General features: G+C 40.7%; 1 protein-coding gene across 2 annotated transcripts in view; it reads left to right on the forward strand.

Moving 5' to 3' along the window:
* The window catches only part of MTOR (mechanistic target of rapamycin kinase), a 102,967-nt gene extending 87,880 nt beyond the window's left edge, over positions 1-15,087 (forward strand). For both annotated transcript variants that reach the window (XM_074934077.1, XM_074934078.1), the window contains 16 exons: positions 759-881; positions 1,586-1,768; positions 2,800-2,934; positions 3,216-3,390; positions 4,468-4,603; positions 5,414-5,561; positions 6,303-6,425; positions 6,792-6,874; positions 8,471-8,543; positions 9,598-9,672; positions 10,213-10,348; positions 10,789-10,854; positions 12,275-12,355; positions 12,646-12,726; positions 13,434-13,539; positions 14,111-15,087. In XM_074934077.1, coding sequence (XP_074790178.1) covers positions 759-881; positions 1,586-1,768; positions 2,800-2,934; positions 3,216-3,390; positions 4,468-4,603; positions 5,414-5,561; positions 6,303-6,425; positions 6,792-6,874; positions 8,471-8,543; positions 9,598-9,672; positions 10,213-10,348; positions 10,789-10,854; positions 12,275-12,355; positions 12,646-12,726; positions 13,434-13,539; positions 14,111-14,126 — 1,740 coding nt within the window. In that variant the 3' untranslated portion in view covers positions 14,127-15,087. The remainder of the gene's footprint in view (positions 1-758; positions 882-1,585; positions 1,769-2,799; positions 2,935-3,215; positions 3,391-4,467; positions 4,604-5,413; positions 5,562-6,302; positions 6,426-6,791; positions 6,875-8,470; positions 8,544-9,597; positions 9,673-10,212; positions 10,349-10,788; positions 10,855-12,274; positions 12,356-12,645; positions 12,727-13,433; positions 13,540-14,110) is intronic.
* The last annotated feature ends 2,752 nt before the right edge of the window (positions 15,088-17,839 follow it).

The following is a 17,839-nucleotide window of genomic DNA, read 5'->3' on the forward strand; positions in this document are numbered from 1 at the left end:
GAAGAATCTCAATAGAGTCTTGGTCAAGTAAACCTTCCTTATTCTATTAGATGTTTATAATGAGAGTGACTAGGGAGCAAAGATGTGAGGAGCAGATGCTGGCACAGGACTGGTTATAGTTTATATCAAAAGAGCTTTATTACTGCTTCCTCTCCTGAATAGCTTACTCATTCCCCTGAAAGATTTATTCCCTCAGCCCCCTCACAGGAAAGATGGAAATGAGGGGCAGATGAGACATGCAGCATAGAGACCAGGCAGAATTTAAAGTCCTCTCTGTCTGTTGGGACACCTGATGGTGAAAATTGCTTCCTTAAATCTAACTCCATTAAGTAATTATTACTGTTAATGAACAGTAGCTGCTGCTAACGTACTAGCTGCATTTCCTACCTTGGTGTAGAGAATCTGTCCTAGCATGCTGGGGAGGAGAATTTTCTGTTCCTCTAGAAGTTTTTGGCACCAGTTCATCACCAGTGGAATTATCCTGCTACCTGATCAGTGAAAATCCAAGCGTTTCAGATAATGTTACTTTCTGATGGAAAAACAAATATGTTTAATCCTTAAGTTATCCATTTCAATAAATGAGTTACTTTTTCTGCGCAAAACTGTCATTTCTTAGTAGAATGGTATTGAACCAGGCTTGTCACCTGGCTTCTATGTACTTGGACTTGTTTTGTTTTAGTCTTGTTAATCTCTTGATCTATGCAGCCCCTGTTGTGTGTGTGCAGTTATAAATTATCACTGTGTGATGTGTGTCATAGGCTTTGATCTACCCCTTGACTGTGGCCTCAAAATCCACCACAACTGCACGCCACAATGCTGCCAATAAGATCCTGAAAAACATGTGTGAGCACAGTAACACTCTGGTACAGCAGGCAATGATGGTGAGTGCTCTGTGTACGGTCAATAAAGAATCATTCCATGGACTGATGTACCAGCCATATTAAGGGGTTTTTTGGTCTGTTCTTGTAGCAATATTTTCTCCCATTAAACCAAAGAAAAATGTTAGTTTTTAAAAATGTTAGATTAGTTGATTCTGAGTATGATTAATTTGTTGGGAAGGAATGATAGTGTGAGAGTACACAGTCTCAAGGAGACTTTCTAGTGTGATGGGACCATAACCTTTAAATATTGGGGTTGTGATGTTTGTCACAGATGAACCTGGGGAGGTGAGGAAAATGGGGAAAGGGAATCATTGACCTCAAAAAGAGAAACTTTAATTTAATGAGAAAGGGAAACAGAACATCCCAAGTCTGACTTGTTTTGGGGGAAGGGGCCGGTTTATCTCGATTTGCTAAATTCTTAATGAATAACTGAAAGACAGGAATATATTATGAGGCAAACTTCATGTGATTGCAAACATATTGGCAGGTGAGCAAATCAGTTTATAGTAGTCCAGTGGGGTACTCACAGGAGAGAGTTTATCAAGTAGACAATTGGGAAAAATTCGTGTGGCTTCCTCTAGCCACCAGCAGGGAGTAGGTGAAACCATTCTCAAGGTGAAAGTAGTCTAATACTTTTAAGCCTCTCTGCGTTCATGCAGTTTTTTCCCCCATAGGAATTTATTATCTTCCCTATCCTAATCCAGGTGAGTGAAGAGCTGATCCGTGTAGCCATCCTCTGGCATGAGATGTGGCATGAAGGGCTGGAAGAGGCATCCCGTCTGTACTTTGGAGAGAGGAATGTGAAGGGAATGTTTGAGGTGCTGGAGCCACTTCATGCTATGATGGAGCGTGGGCCCCAGACTCTCAAGGAAACGTCTTTCAATCAGGTAGCTGCTAGTAGAGTGCAGTCTGAGCTTCTTGTAGCCCCAAAAAACAGAACACCCTGCCTCAAAAACATTCCCAGTACCTTTTATCAAGGTAGTAGAAAAGGCAATGGATTTTTTATTATTGGATGGAAGGCTGCTGTGGATGGCGCATGTGTGTCTCTCTCTCAAGCTTCCTTTAACTCCAGTTTTTCACTGTGGAAGCTTGACAGAGTGACTGCTCTGCTGTACGGTAAAGCCGACTTCCAAAGAGTCCCAATTCTAGGCCCCTGGGAGGAGTTTTGACAGTCTCACTGTTTGTTTGCATCCTTTCAATCAGATTGAGGAGCATGTTGAGAATGAAGAGTGCTTCAGGGAGTGAACATGCTTCAAACCCAGTTCTAGACTCTGAAACAGAGGTGGGGGGTTATCCCACCAATTGAGCTAAGGGTGAGGCTCTTGAGATAATTTATACTAGCTTCACTCCACGACACTTATTTCTGCATTCTTGATCTTTGGGGACTCTAATTCTACCTGGGCGTAATCTGATCAAACAAATGGCACTTGGAGTCTAGTGTCTAACAGATGTTATGTGGGCTTTGTAAAATATACCCACCAAAGGCATCTATGAGAGTAAATGCCTCCTCCTTTGAAGTGATTTCCTCTGTCTCAGTCACACTGCTTCAGGGTCTGCATCAATGCTGCCACCGGTGCAGGTGACTCCTCTCTAGTCAGCATAGCAGCTTATTTGAACTTGTGACTGTTGCTTTAGCCCCACAGCTCCACCATTAAAGGGTATTTCTGCCTTTTCTGGTTTCTTTTGGGGGTGAAATCTGTGTGGGGCAGCATTGTCTAATAGAGTCAACACAGCCAGAAATACTTGCATTCTAATCTTGGTCCTGCCACTGATTTGCCTTGTAACCTTGGGAACGGTTAATGATTGTACAGGATTTTGAGATTAAATAAATGAAGCTCTTTGTAAGTGATAAGTATTTACTTTTCATTTGTTCCTCTGTAGACTGTGGTAAGGGTTCGTTTTTCTTCTTCCTCCCCAGGCATATGGCAGAGACTTAATGGAGGCTCAGGAATGGTGCAGGAAGTACATGAAATCAGGAAATGTCAAGGACCTCACTCAGGCCTGGGATCTCTATTACCATGTGTTCAGGCGGATCTCTAAGCAGCTGCCTCAGGTGGGGGGCGAGGTACCGTTCTGGGTTTTACGGTGTAAGCTGTCAATACCCGTATGTTTTTATCCAAAATACTCAACAAGGGTATTCCAGAAATAGCTGCTGCTGGCTTGCACCTTATGCAGTGCTTTTTGCAAGTAACTGAAATATTGATGGTTGCCTGTGAACTGTTCTATGCCCTCCCTAACATCAGCTTTTTTTATATTTCAGTGGTATGAAATAGACACATAGACGTATCTAAAACTTTGGCTTTGTTTGTTTGTTTGTTTTTTTCTTGCTGGCAGCTCACTTCCTTAGAACTACAATATGTGTCACCAAAACTCCTCATGTGCCGGGATTTGGAATTAGCAGTGCCAGGAACATATGATCCCAACCAGCCAATCATCCGCATTCAATCCATTGCACCATCACTCCAGGTCATCACGTCCAAGCAGAGGCCCAGGAAATTGACATTAATGGGTGAGAAATGCAAGTTGAGTTTAGCTCAGACTGTATACCTTTTCAGGAAAGTCTTCACTAAAGTCCCTTTAGAAAGTGGATTTTTCATTTTCTGTAAATGATTTTCAGGACAAGCCAGCTGCTCAGATTGCCCTACTTTCCTATTTCTGGAAATATCAATATGTGCTCTCTCCCTAGCTCCTCATCAAGAAGCAAGCATGGAACTGGAGGATAAGGGAAATACTTTTATAGAGTGTCTTTCATCCCAGAGTGCTTCAGTTACGTAGCTAAAGTAACACTGAGCCATAGCCATCTCTGGGATGGAGGCTGTCAGCCAACTGGCCCATGGCATGCTACGCAAAAGTGGAAAGGAAGCGAAATTATATAATCAGCATAATATCTTCGATTTTATGTTCAAAACAAACAGGCCCTTGGATTTTTATGTTCTCTCTGAAAAAACATTTAGTAAAATGCATTGTACTCAACTCCTTTAACCCAGCAGAGTGAAAGGCTCTATCGACCTTAACAGGAGTCAAACCCATGGCTGCAGGGAGTAATGTTGTTATAAGACTGATGTTTAAGCCACCAGTTTAGTTCCTTTGGCTACACAGTTTGGAAGAGCAAAAAGAATTAAAGGAAGAGGGGTATACAGACCAAGAAAGCGGGTGGAGGCCTGGATTAGGGTTCAATTTACAGCGTATATGAAGTGCTGAACACAGTGATGTGGAGCTTGAGTGTGTGTGAGTGTGGAGAGAGATGCAAAAGGTGACAGCAAAATTCACAACTGCACGAAAACAGTAGAGTTTTTGTCATGTCAGTGTCCTGTTGTCTTATTTATCTTAGCATTGCATCTCCTTCTAAAGAGTGGAGTCTTGGTGACCTTTCTTTAATGAATACCAAGAAATCAGGCCTTGTTTTGTTGCATTATTCCTTAACAAGCGAATTTCCACTCGCAGAAGGAAGTTTATAAAATATATCTACCCAACATTCTGAATCTTGCTGTCATTCTGTCCATTTAAATGTGATTCAGGCTTCATCTGATTGTTCATGTAAGATACTGCACTCCACCTCACCACCCCCCTGTATCTTCTCTTGCAGGAAGCAATGGGCATGAGTTTGTATTCCTTTTGAAGGGCCATGAGGACCTTCGCCAGGATGAGAGAGTGATGCAGCTCTTTGGACTAGTCAACACTCTGCTGGCCAATGACCCGACATCTCTGCGTAAAAACCTCAGGTATTTGGTAGGATCTTCTTATTCATTAATGCCGATGCACCTAACACCACTACACTTTCTGCTAGCTGATGAAGAAATGGAAAATCCAGTAACACAGAACACAAAATGCAACATTTAGGTAACTAATAGCTGGAGATAATGTCTGTCGAAAGGAGGGTTTTTTTATGTTTGTTTTTGTTTTAAATAAACCCCTTTCGTTGGAGTTTCATCATCTTCAAGATGATTGCAATTCAAGGCATTTCTGTTATTGGCTCTGGAGCCTGAGAGCATTAATAACCTTGCTCGCTTAGGAGAGTCCAGTGACTGTTTTGTTCATATTGTAATGTGGTTTATAATCCTACTTTGGGAGGTGCATATAATCTTGTGAAATGGTGGATTCTTGGCAAGAAGATTTTAAAATACCCACTGCATACTCTCACTGGTGCTCAATTTAAGTAGCCACTGACTGTAGTTCTGCACCCTTGTTTTTCACATGTGAACACACACCGAGCAGAATGCCATCTGCAATTACTAGATTGTTGTGGGTCACTTACCACAAAGCTTCAGAAAGTGAGCTCTCAGTGAGCTTAACATAAACTGCTTAAAATAATTCTTAAGAATAAACAGTAGTACTCTATCAAGAAGTGTTCACCAGTTAATTTGAAAAAAGACTGGGTGATAAAGTAATGAATTGGATGCATCACATTCCCCAGATTTAGGTGGTGGGTTGCTCTAGACTGGTAGATTTTGAACATCATGAAAATACTCCAATTCCTAATGTCCAGCAATTTGAGCCGTGATTTTTTTTTCTCTCTCTCCCCCTCCCCCTAGCATCCAGAGATATGCCGTTATTCCACTGTCTACAAACTCTGGCCTGATTGGCTGGGTTCCCCACTGTGACACTCTGCACGCGCTCATCCGAGACTACAGGGAAAAGAAAAAGATCCTTCTCAATATCGAACATCGAATCATGCTGCGGGTAAAGGGCGCGACAGCACGCAATTAGCTGCTCTGTTAGATCGCTAATATCCCTCTGAGTAGTGAAAATAATGGGACAAGCTCTCTTGTTCCCATTCATTTACCTGTCTTTTGATCCCTTTTCATATTAAAATTACTCTAACTATGCACTAATATAAAATAAAAATGCAAGAATATTCAAAAGCACGCATAAATTAGTGACAGGCTTTGGAGTTATTCGCCTCTCACTTTCCATGTTGATAGCGACCACAAGTTCTTACAGCTAAAATGAGGTTGGTAGAGATTAGTCTGGTTCCCAGCAGACGTGTCCATATCACAAACAGTGCCACTGCGGCTGATATTTACGAGCATAGGCAGAGCCTGAAAATTGCACATTGGTGAGGGAGGTATAGGGAAGCTTGTACTGTTGGTTCTGTCAGTAAACAGAGTGGGTATCAAAACCCAGAAGACTTAATCTTTTTCCAGAACTAAAATTCTCTCTCAGCTCTTTTCTTAACAATAAAAGTAGCTGTTGGAATGTTTGTGGCCACGCCATGGGGTATTGCATTTCAAATGACTTCTTCTGGCTGAGTTTCCTGAAAATGAATTGGTTTGTGCTGCAGAGCAATTAATGGTCATTTAATCACTTTCTCATCATTTTGCTCTGTAAACTAGTAGAGACTGACACATTCCTCATACTGCGGTTGTTTCAGAATTGTTATGAAAAGCTTGGTGGCTGCTGAATGACATTTCTCTATTTTAGATGGCTCCAGACTACGACCATCTGACTTTGATGCAGAAGGTGGAGGTGTTTGAACACGCTGTCAATAATACTGCTGGTGATGATCTGGCCAAACTGCTGTGGCTAAAAAGTCCCAGCTCCGAGGTACGTTCACCTTCAGTCTCGACTAATGACTCTTGCAGACAGCTAAATATGTTGCCCTCTCTGTGAACGGAGTGCCCGCAGCGTGTAAATGCATGTGTTTGTTTATAGGTATACAACAGAATGCATATTATTCCCTTGATCCCCAAGGGTTGCATCTGATATATTTTTTTGTATATGATGATAAAAAATTCATGGGTGAAAGACTAAGATTTAATTTACTGTTAGCGAAATTAAAATGGTGAAATGTAAACTGAATTCGCATAATTAACCAGCTTCAGTGCCTGTGCCCTTGTATGCATTTTCTGAATTTGTTTGAGGCACACCCAGTTCAATCAGAACTGTTTAATTTCATCTCTTATTTTTCAGGTGTGGTTTGACAGAAGAACTAATTACACCCGCTCGCTAGCTGTGATGTCAATGGTTGGGTACATTTTGGGCCTTGGGGACAGGTAAGTGAAATTGGAATAGTTTCTTTGAAATAAGTGCAGATTACAAGGATTTATAGATTCCATTCTGAAATAGTTGTCATGCTCCCATCAGCTCATTCCCTGGATAGTCTCTTGTGATAACCACTTTCATTTTGGCTATTCCAAACTCCAAATGATATCACCTTTCAGGGCCTGCCGCTATTCCCATTAATTCAGTGTTCCAGGATCAGGCCCTAGGGTTTGTACGTCTCTTGAGTGCATGACAGAAATGTCTTCTTTTTCAAGAGGCAGTGTGGTTGAGAGGAATACGCACACAACTAAGGAGCTGAGTGTTCTAATTCCAGACCTACCACACACTCACTGAGTGGCCTTGAATAAATCACTTAACCAGTTACCCTATCTGTCAAAAAGAGGTAACCTCCCAGTGTTGTTACTCCGGGAGGATAAATGACTGTTTGTGCAGTGCTTGGTAGATAGTGAGCATTCATACTGACAGCACTCAATATTTCCTTTTTAAAGAGGAATACTTTTTAAACCTAAGTATATCTTGTATCACAGCTGCTACAGGAAGTGTAGCTCACTGCTGCCATCACAACTTTCACACAGCATCAATCTAGTGTGCCTCTTTCCCTTGAGGCATCTTATCTGGGGAAAAACAGGTGCTTCATATTAATGGGTTTTTAGCGAGGTCTTTAATACAGTTTCCTTTGTGTCACTTAATTCTGATTTTCTTGTCCATAAATACTACCTAGGAAGTATATGATTAAATATGTATGTAGATAATATTTAAAACATACATTATTTTCCTCATACTAACTGCTCCTAGTCTGTTGTTCAAACGCATATTGGGGTGTCACTTAAATATGTATGTCAATTGAAGACTACAATGAACCAGTCAAAGATAATCTAAACTTTAGTATGTGGATTACTGTCCCAGTAGGCCCTAATAACTCCTTTAAAAATCCATCTGAAACCGGTATTTTTATACTAGAGGTCTGTAACATAACAACTAAACCTTTCTGCAACATTTTTGTAATAAAATCAATTGCTCTTGAGCTTAGAACTTTTGATAATTAAGTTATAAACCTGTGAAACGTGTGGGTTAAAATAAAAACTGGAATACAACAGCATAAAAGACAGTACTATAATACCCAGCATCTTCCTAGTCTAAGATTGCCTCTGATAACAGCCTGAGTTCCTCTCTTTACTTGCAATATGCTCGTTAAATTTCCCTATGCTGTAAAAATGTAAAGTCGTTATAAAATGAGTGGAATATCAACCCTAAATATAAAAGGAATATAACCAAAATGTGCATATCCAAAAATATAGTGATATAGTGTCTGGTCTAATAGGACATTTATCTTCAAAAACAAGAGGATTTCTGAAAACTCCTGAGTTGTAATTACAGAATCTAGTCACACCATGATGGAAGTGCTTCAGGAAAGCTATTTATCATGAGATAGCTTCCCTATCAGAGGTCTCCAATCACTGGCTGTCTTCTGACTTGCAAAGATAAATGTCATCCTAGACCAAAGCCATGATTTATTTTTTGATACATTTTTCTGTAACTCTCTAATGATCTGTCACTCTGGCTTCTCTCCTGTTCCTTTCACAAAGACACCCTTCCAACCTGATGCTAGACAGGCTGAGTGGAAAGATCCTGCATATTGACTTTGGGGACTGTTTTGAGGTGAGCTTTTGTACTAAAAGTGTGTTGTTTAAAAAAAATGTTTATTTTTATATTTCAGAAAGACCCTGTTATCTAGTACAGCAAAGGTGGAACTAGGATTCAGGAACTCCTGAGTTCTTATTTTAGCTCTGACACTGACTTTCAGCGTGGTCTTGTGGCACATCACTTAACTACTCTGTGCCTCACTTTACCTGTCAGTAAAATGGAGAGAATGCACACCTAGCTCACCAGAATGTTGAGATTAGTTATACAATTGTTTTACAGACATTGAGTGCTAACTATCAGTGGTGGTTTTCACACAAATCCTTACACCAATTTGTGATTGAAATATGGAGTACATTACTCTATGCCAACAGCACAGACACAGACTCTTTGTTTGAGTCTTACATTCTTTTATCTAGTAATGTTTACAGCTTCCCTCAAAAAAATTCCAACAACTAAAGAATTGTAGAAAAGTAGGGCTGGAAGAGACCTTGAGAAGTCATCAAGTCCAGCCCTCTCCACAGAGACAGGACCAAATAAACCTAGACCAGCCCTGACCCATATTTGTCCAACCTGTTCTTAGAAACCTCCAAAGATTGGGATTCCACAGACCTCCTTGAAAGCCTATTCCAGTGCTAACTACCCTTCTGGCTAGAAAGTTTTTCCTAATATCCAACCTAAATCTCCCTGGTGTCAGATTAAGCCCATTAACTTCTTGTCTTACCTTCAGATGATATGGAGAACAATGGATCACAGTTATCTTTATAACAATCCTTAACATATGTGAAGACTGTTATCAGGTCCCCCTCAGTTGTCTTTCCTCAAGACTAAACATAGCCAGTTTTTGGTTTTGTTTTTTTAACATTTCCTCATAGGTCAGGTTTTCTAAACCTTTTATCGTTTTGGTTCCTCCACACACATTTCTTTCCTTTTTATAACCACAACATTCAGAGTTATAGCAGGCAAGCTAGTCCCTTACTTATTAACAAACTGCTTTTTCAAGGAGGAGGAGAAGGAAATATCTGCAAAGTTAGTATATTAGTTAACTGATTCTCTTCTTTTGCATATTCAGGTTGCAATGACAAGAGAGAAGTTCCCTGAAAAGATTCCCTTTAGACTTACAAGGATGTTGACAAATGCTATGGAGGTAGGTGGGAGTTAGCAGCCACCTTTCTAATAGGACAGAAAGGGGACTGTTCCTAAGAAGATGTCAGCGGTTCCCCAGCTATCCATGTGTGTTCTACTGTAGTTGAATCTCCCCAGTTCCATAAGGAGCCGAGGTGCTAATATTTCAGCTGCATTTTCCTTTAAATAAATTTCCCATGTGACCTTTCCAATATGGAAACAACTCTTCTTTGATTAAAAGGAAACACGGTCCTGCAATTTCCCAGGCCTCTCCATATTTCCTCATCCCAAATATTGGCCATGAACCAAACCACAGCCCAGTAGCACAGTGCTTCAAGATGAGTATCACCTGGACCTCATTTCCATGTCACCAGCGGGCAGTAAATCAGAATAATGGAGCCTCTTAAACTTGTAATGAACCTGTATCTTCTTTTAATAAATGGAAAATGGTGTAAGGGGATTCTGGTCAAGATACAGGCATGTCCTGCCATGGGAATGATTAGGGCTGGAGTCAGAAGGTAAAAGGAGCACCACTATTGATTCAGTTCTTTCTGTTCTGAAGGTGACTGGCCTAGATGGTAATTACAGAATCACTTGTCACACTGTGATGGAAGTCCTGCGAGAACATAAAGATAGTGTCATGGCTGTGCTAGAGGCTTTTGTGTATGACCCCTTACTGAACTGGAGGCTGATGGACAGTAAGTTATCTGGGGAAACAGAACCGGAGAGAGAAGTAAATCAGAGTAAACTGTATAAATGTAAGACATTCAGGAGCACAAAATCAAATGTCTGTTCAAACTCAGACCTTGGTGGTTTAAATCTGCAGTCTATGCACACACAGTAATGTTAACAGGACTGTGTTCAAGAGCCCTAATATAAAGAAACACAGAGATGAAATCCCGTTTGCCCTTAAAACTCAATTAAAAGCAAAATTACTGGAGTCCTTTTGAATTATTTTTTAACATCTTTATTTTGAAAAGCCACACACAGATATTATCTGCAGTTGTTCGTTTGCTGAAGCAATTGGACACTTAACCCTGTGTCATTCAGAGAAAGACTGATTCACTTTGAGAAGCTGATCTTTCCAAAGTCTATCGTTCAAAGATAAAAACTCTTAAGCATTTTATTTTCTTTGCAGCAAATACAAAAGGCAATAAACGATCACGAACAAGGACAGACTCCTATTCAGCTAGTCAGTCAGTAGGTGTGTATAACGTTTTACTGTATTTCATTTAATTCATTTGGATCATTTTTAATTGGAGTTCGTCTTTTTTTTTTTTTTTTTTTTTCCAAAAGCACCGTGGAAAAACTGCTTATTGAAACTAGGTTTCAAGGCACCAAGTATTAGTTTTGACTGGTGCCTCTTAATCGCATAATTACATATGTATATAATTTACTGCTGAGCTACCTCAGCTTGAATAGCAGCCACTGCTTTGTAGTCATATTCACATTGTAATGTGGCATCAGGATTTTTGTGGAATACCTAAAAGTTGATGCAGCCCACAGAGTAATTATGACCTGTGATATGTACTGTACTTGGTTTTGCATAGTAATGCTGCAGTAAGCTCAGTGAAGTTTCACATAGCAACATAGTGGTACAAATGTTACACAAAATCCTAGCAGCTGGTTGCTAATGGACCTGTAGGAGAAATGTTAAAGGAAAGCATCTACTATAATGTTTAAAATAGTAGGGTTTCAATAACTTAGTTACTTGGCTACTATTTTAAGTTAATTGTGCGTCTTTTTAAAATATCTTTCAACAAGCAAAATGTACGGAAGGGTACTTTAAGGTTAACTGCAGCTTTCAGCACATAAGATTGAAACATACTTTTCCTGTTTGAGTTATAATCCCTTTAATCAGAGCAATGGGGGCATTCAGCACACTTTGCCCCAATTTAGTAAGCTTTTCAAAAACAAGTCAGTCAATCCAAGTCACCAATAAGACTGTGAGGGAGGGAGGGTTATTGGTAAATGCTATATAAAGTATGATATTCTGAGTCTCGTGCAATACTGAAGTACAGTGGCCAATTTAATGCTCCATTTCCTTGTGTGTCAGTTTTAATGAAAACTTAAATATTTTAGCATAGTCCTAAAAAGGCATTTTGCTCAACATGTTATATTTAATCTCATGATGCTCCTAGCTCTCATTCAAACACACATACACCAACAAGTGCTTTAAATAAATTCACTTGCATGTTGGCAATTGAAGAATTTATTTTCTGTAATCTTAGATGCTGTTGGAGAACTTCTTTCTTTTGTACAGTCTAGACCAGTTGAAGTGCTGTTTTCTGCAACTGTTGTAGCAGTGACCTGGCATAAAAAAAAGTTTAAAAGTGCAGTTGCCCATCACATAACTTCCTGGTGGTAAGAACTGCACATAAACCAGAAGCTTTACACAACATGCTTGAGCTTGAGTGTAAGGTTTTTTGTGCTACAAACTGAACCTTAAAAAATGTTACTTTATCTGCCTTTGGGCTTCATATTTATACTGCCATAATTTTCCTTTAAAATCAACGTTTTTACACTGTTCCAAGTGCTGTGCAGGAGAATCTCCTGAAAAGCAAACAAATGTCAATCTTCTTTGTATTTGATGACTGTATTGATATTCTCCCCTCTCTCATTAGAAATGTTGGATAATGTGGAGCTGGGTGAGACAGCCCATAAGAAAACTGGGACCACAGTGCCTGAATCCATCCATTCCTTCAGTAAGTTCCTGTGCAAAGTTCATACATTTTACATTATGGGCAACTAGTTCATCAATCAGCACCTTCAGTGCTCTACAGATGAGAGCTATGCAAGGTGGGGCAAAAAGGGTTCTCTGTCAGCATAGATGAGAACTTGTTAACTGTCTTTGCTCTCTTCTCTAATTAAACCCAGTAGCTTACAGCAGTTTGTATGTCAACTATTCATGGCAAAAAAGTAACTGCATCACAAATTGTTCTGATCATTGTTGTCTAAATAAAGTCTAAATGTTGTTTTCGCTTCTGTCTTCTAGTAGGGGATGGGTTAGTGAAGCCAGAGGCTCTCAATAAGAAGGCTATTCAAATTATTAACAGGGTTCGAGATAAACTCACTGGTAAGTGTATACTTTCTAAAATAAAATATTGTAAAAGAATACAGACATTAGAATTATGTTCAGGTTTAAGTGCTTGCCTGGCACTATCGTATTTCAGTTTTGTGCTAGTTCTTCATCAATTTTATTTCAAATTATCCTGTTTCTTAATTGGGCAGAGCCATTTAATATATTTGGGCTTTCTAATTTGTGTTCTGGAAGGCAATCTTATTTGGAAAATGTAGAGGCAATTTTAATTAATGTGGATCAGTTCATCTTTTAGGTGATGATTCTAAATCAAATCTCCAGCAACCGGATTCCTTTTTACTGGCTTCACAACTGGAAAAATTTAGATGTGACATTTTACACTCTTAATGATGTATATAAGAACCACTCAAATTAGGTACTTAATGTAGCTAGGCAATGGATTCCTTCTACTAGGAATTTTTAATAAGTACACTGGAGAACAGTACATTACTTTTGTCTGTTTGAAGGAGAGGGTGGGGATAGAGAAGATGTTGATGGGTCATTGAAAATACTTGTGTCCTAAAGGATTCAAAATAGATTCAGTGTGGCTTTTGAGGTTTTCTCTTTGAACAGTTCTGTGCTAAATATATATTATAAGAGGAGAGAGAGTCATCTTCACATAGCTTGGTTTGGTTGGCAAGTTATGGAGCAATGTAATTTGGCTTACGGCCTTGCTTAATGTTTCTTTCACTTTAATTGTAAAGGTCGAGACTTCTCTCATGATGAAACTTTGGATGTACCCACACAAGTAGAATTGCTTATTAAGCAAGCTACTTCCCATGAGAATCTCTGCCAGTGCTACATTGGATGGTGAGTTTGTCTTTAAACTAGCCTTCCAAATGGAGAACAGTCAAGTAAAATATCATTACTCTTACCTCAGGAAGCATGCTGAGGATGCCTGAGTAGACATTGTGTCTAAGCTTGTAATTTTGTGACCATTTTGCTTGCTTGCTTACAGGGCAGTGCCTAAGGTAACCTATCTGTTATAACTAGAAAAGGGGATTATTTAAATCAGGATCAACTCAGAGGTTTTACGCATTTGAAATAAGATGCTCCAATTGTATGTATATCACTAATTGATAGTTATGATAGGGAAATTACATACTCTGTCAACAAGCACACTTTTATAATGCCCTCATCTTTTTAAGACTTCTTAACTGCAGATTGTATTCAAGGAACCAGAAGATTTGGGGGCGTGGTTCAGACATTAGGAGTGTTGATCAGGGATCAAGAAGTAGGCTCAGGCATGGGTCTTTCCCAACCTTGTGATTATAGAAAGGCTTCTGGACATTAGGGGACCTCAGTCCTTCTTAACATAGTCTGTTTTTATGAAGTGATGGGTAAGACTGCACTATTAAAGTATTGCTTTTGCCATCTTTAGGTGTCCTTTTTGGTAACGGAAGATTCCAGAGTATCCACAGCCTTTATTGGAGGCTTTTGCGCTCCAGATATATTCTTCTACAAACTGAAATCTTGGACTGAAATACAGCCTGTCAAATATTTTGAAATGTAAATTAAGAGTTATTGTATATTAAAAGTTGGTTTAAGCCAATTCATAGCTGCTGCTGAAAAACACAAGTTGTCTGAAACATAAGACTTGATTTGGGTTTCCAGAACAATGAAGACTGACTAGACCACAAATACATGGTTCACTTGGTCTTTGGGGAACTGGTGACCCATTACAAATAACAAAATACGGGTTTTGACATAACTTACAATGTAACTATACTAAAATATCTGCAGATGAATCATTGCCCTGGTCAGTCCTGTTGGTGTGGCCGCAGTGAACTCAGTGCACTCATGCAAGAATCCTCATTTAAGTGTGGGGACAGAGCTGGAGGGTAAGAGAGCAAGAAGAAAGAAGCAGAGTTTTTCTGCCTGTATCTCACCTGTCCCAAAGCTCTGTACACTCACCCAAAATCAGAGGGAGGGGATTGTAGTTGAAAGGTTTGTGTCTGACTCCAGTGGAGATGTAACTAGCACATTTCAGACTAGATCTGGATATAGGCGTAGATCCAGGATCAAAGACTCTGAGCCAGTCAAAGCAGAGTGTCTCAAAGAGGGTTGATCTATGGCAAGGAGGATGCAGGGTAAACTCAGAATACCACTTGGAAGCTTCCCACACTGGCGGACTGAAGAGCAGTATTGGGAAATAATTAGGGAAACCTGAATACTCAGCACAAAAAGCGGAAGGGAGGAGAACTGATCATACCTGGAAACGGAGAATAATGGATATTAAACATGAGGGTAAAGGTAAATAAAGTTATGATTTATTAATAAAACAAAATGCACAAAATACAAAGTGTAGCCATGTTTAGATGCCATGTTGTATTTGAATATTTTTGTGCCAATAAATTACACCAAAATGTAAAAAGATTTTGACTGGATTCTTATTTATTCCAAAGCATTCGTTATGGAGAGCAGAATTGAGGCACAGCAGCATTACACTAGCACAGTGGAAATATGGGTCAGGACCCCAAAGTGGGTCATGAATCCTTTTTAATGTGGTCGCCAGAGCTGGTGTTAGACTTGCTGGGGCTAAACCCCAAGCCTCACTGCCCGGGGCCAAAGCCTAAGGACTTCAGCCCTGAATGGCAGGGCTCAGGTTACAGGCATCCTGTCTGGGGCTGAAGCCCTTGAGCTTTGTCTTTAGCCTACCCATCTGGGGCGGTGGGGCTCTGGCTTTGGGGTTGTGTAGTATCTTTTGTTGTCAGAAGGAGGATCACATTGCAATGAAGTTTGAGAACCCCTAGCAGAAACCCACAGAAGGCACAAACACTGGTGGTAGTGGATTGGATATCTCTAAGAAACTTGGTTTTTTGTTATGAATTTGACTGTCTTTTCCTGTATCAGTCCAGATGGTTGGCTATAGCTCCTTCATGACAGCAAGTGGAGAAAAACAGTCAAGATTGACTACCTATATCAAAGGAGTTTGCCTGTTCATAAACCTTTTTGTTTGAAGAAAAGGAGTACTTGTGGCACCTTAGAGACTAACCAGTTTATTTGAGCATAAGCTTTTGTGAGCTACAGCTCACTTCATCGCATGAAAGCTTATGCTCAAATAAATTGGTTAGTCTCTAAGGTGCCACAAGTCTTCCTTTTCTTTTTGCGAATACAGACTAACACGGCTGCCACTCTGAAACCTTTTTGTTTTAGTTTCCAGCAATTGCAACTATATCTTTAAGTGGGCTGCAATTTGGTAAGAACATGAACTTTCTTTATTCCAGATTTTGGGGCATTTTTCTTCTCCTAGCACAAGAACAGATTCTGTGAGACCGAAGAAATAGAATTTTAATCGGATCGCTGTGGTGTGTACGTGGAGGGATGATGGTTTAGATGATGTCTCTTCCTAGCAAATGTTTTGTATTGATATAGATTCAAAGATGCTAAGGTTAGAAGGGCCCATTATCATCATTTTGCCTCCTGTATAACCACAGGCCACAGAAACGTATTATCCTGATTATCACTACAAAAGTTTTTTTTCCTTCTGCTAATAGCCCACCTTAATTGATTGGTCTCATTAAGAGTTGGTATGGCAACCCCCATTTTTTCATGTTCTCTGTGTGTGTATGTATATATTCCTGCTGTATTTTCCAGTGCATGCATCTGATGAAATGGGCTTTAGCCCACAAAAGCTTATGCTCAAATAAATTTGTTCGTCTCTAAGGCACCACAAGTCCTCCTCGTTCTTTCTGCTGATACAGACTAACACGGCTGCCACTCAAACATATAGGAAATCCAAAGTGTCTGGACAGGGATAGGGAAAAAAGGTTTTACCTGTTTTGATTTTGATTATTCCTGCTTTGAAATAATCAACTCCCCACAATTGTATGCTGGTGGAGGCATAGCAGCAGAGAGTCCTGTGGCACTTTGTAGACTAACAGACGTATTGGAGCAAAAGCTTTCATGGGTGAATACCCACTTCGTCGGATGCATGTAGGGGAAATTTCCAGAGGCAGGTATAAATATGCAAGCAAGAATCAGGCTAGGGATAACGAGGTTAGTTCAGTCAGGGAGGATGAGGCCCTCTTCTAGCAGCTGAGGTGTGAACATCAAGGGAGAAGAAACTGCTTTTGTAGTTTGCGAGCCATTCAGTCTTTGTTTAATCCTGAGCTGATGGTGTCAAATTTGCAAATGAACTGAAGCTCAGCAGTTTCTCTCTGAAGTCTGGTCCTGACGTTTTTTTTGCTGCAGGATGGCTACCTTTAAATCTGCTGTTGTGTGTCCAGGGAGGTTGAAGTGTTCTCCTACAGCAGGGATCGGCAACCTTTCAGAAGTGGTGTGCCGAGGCTTCATTTATTCACTCTAATTTAAGGTTTTGTGTGCCAATAACACATTAACGTTTTTAGAAGGTCTCTTTCTATAAGTCTTTAACATATAACTAAACTCTTGTTGTATGTAACGTAAATAAGGTTTTTAAAATGTTTAAGAAGCTTCATTTAAAATTAACTTTAAAATGCAGAGCCCCCTGGACTGCTGGCCAGGACACGGGCAGTGTGAGGGCCCCTGAAAACGTGCCATAGGTTGCCTACCCATCCTACAGGTTTGCGTATATAAACTTGAGCTGTCGTCTCCATCTGCTGGCAGATGGAAATTTAGGCCACTAATCCCTGAACGGGCGTAGAACAAACTCAAAGCTAGCTACCAACTGTGACCCTTGGTACCTCGGGCTGTAGTCTAGTCAAAATTAGACGAGGCTTTCCAAGGAAATGTCCATTGACAAACGTGGCTTAATCTAATGCTACAGCAAGCACAAGGGCTAGCAGAGAGCGAATAACCTCTCCCCACCTGCCCTCAAGCCCCTGGCGGGAGGGCTGAGGGGGGTGGGCTCAGGCCCCTTGCCCTACTGCAGCGAGGGCGGGGGCCTTGCAGGGCAGGGGGTTGGCGGGACAGCCCGCCGGCTGCAGCTAGGGGGCCCGGGACCTTGGCAGGAGGACTGCCCCGCTCCCAGGGACAGCGGCAGGCTGTGGCCCAGGGCGAGAGGGGGGCTGAGGTTGAAAGGGGGGTTTGGGGACGGGGGGGCGGTCAGGGCTGGGATGAGCGCCCCCAGAGCACGCCGCCGGCAGCCGTGCGGGAAGCTCCGGGCCCGTAAGGCGGACATGCAAAGCCC

Source organism: Natator depressus, chromosome 18 (assembly GCF_965152275.1).
Source record: "Natator depressus isolate rNatDep1 chromosome 18, rNatDep2.hap1, whole genome shotgun sequence".
In the NCBI taxonomy this organism is placed as follows: Eukaryota; Metazoa; Chordata; order Testudines; family Cheloniidae; genus Natator; species Natator depressus.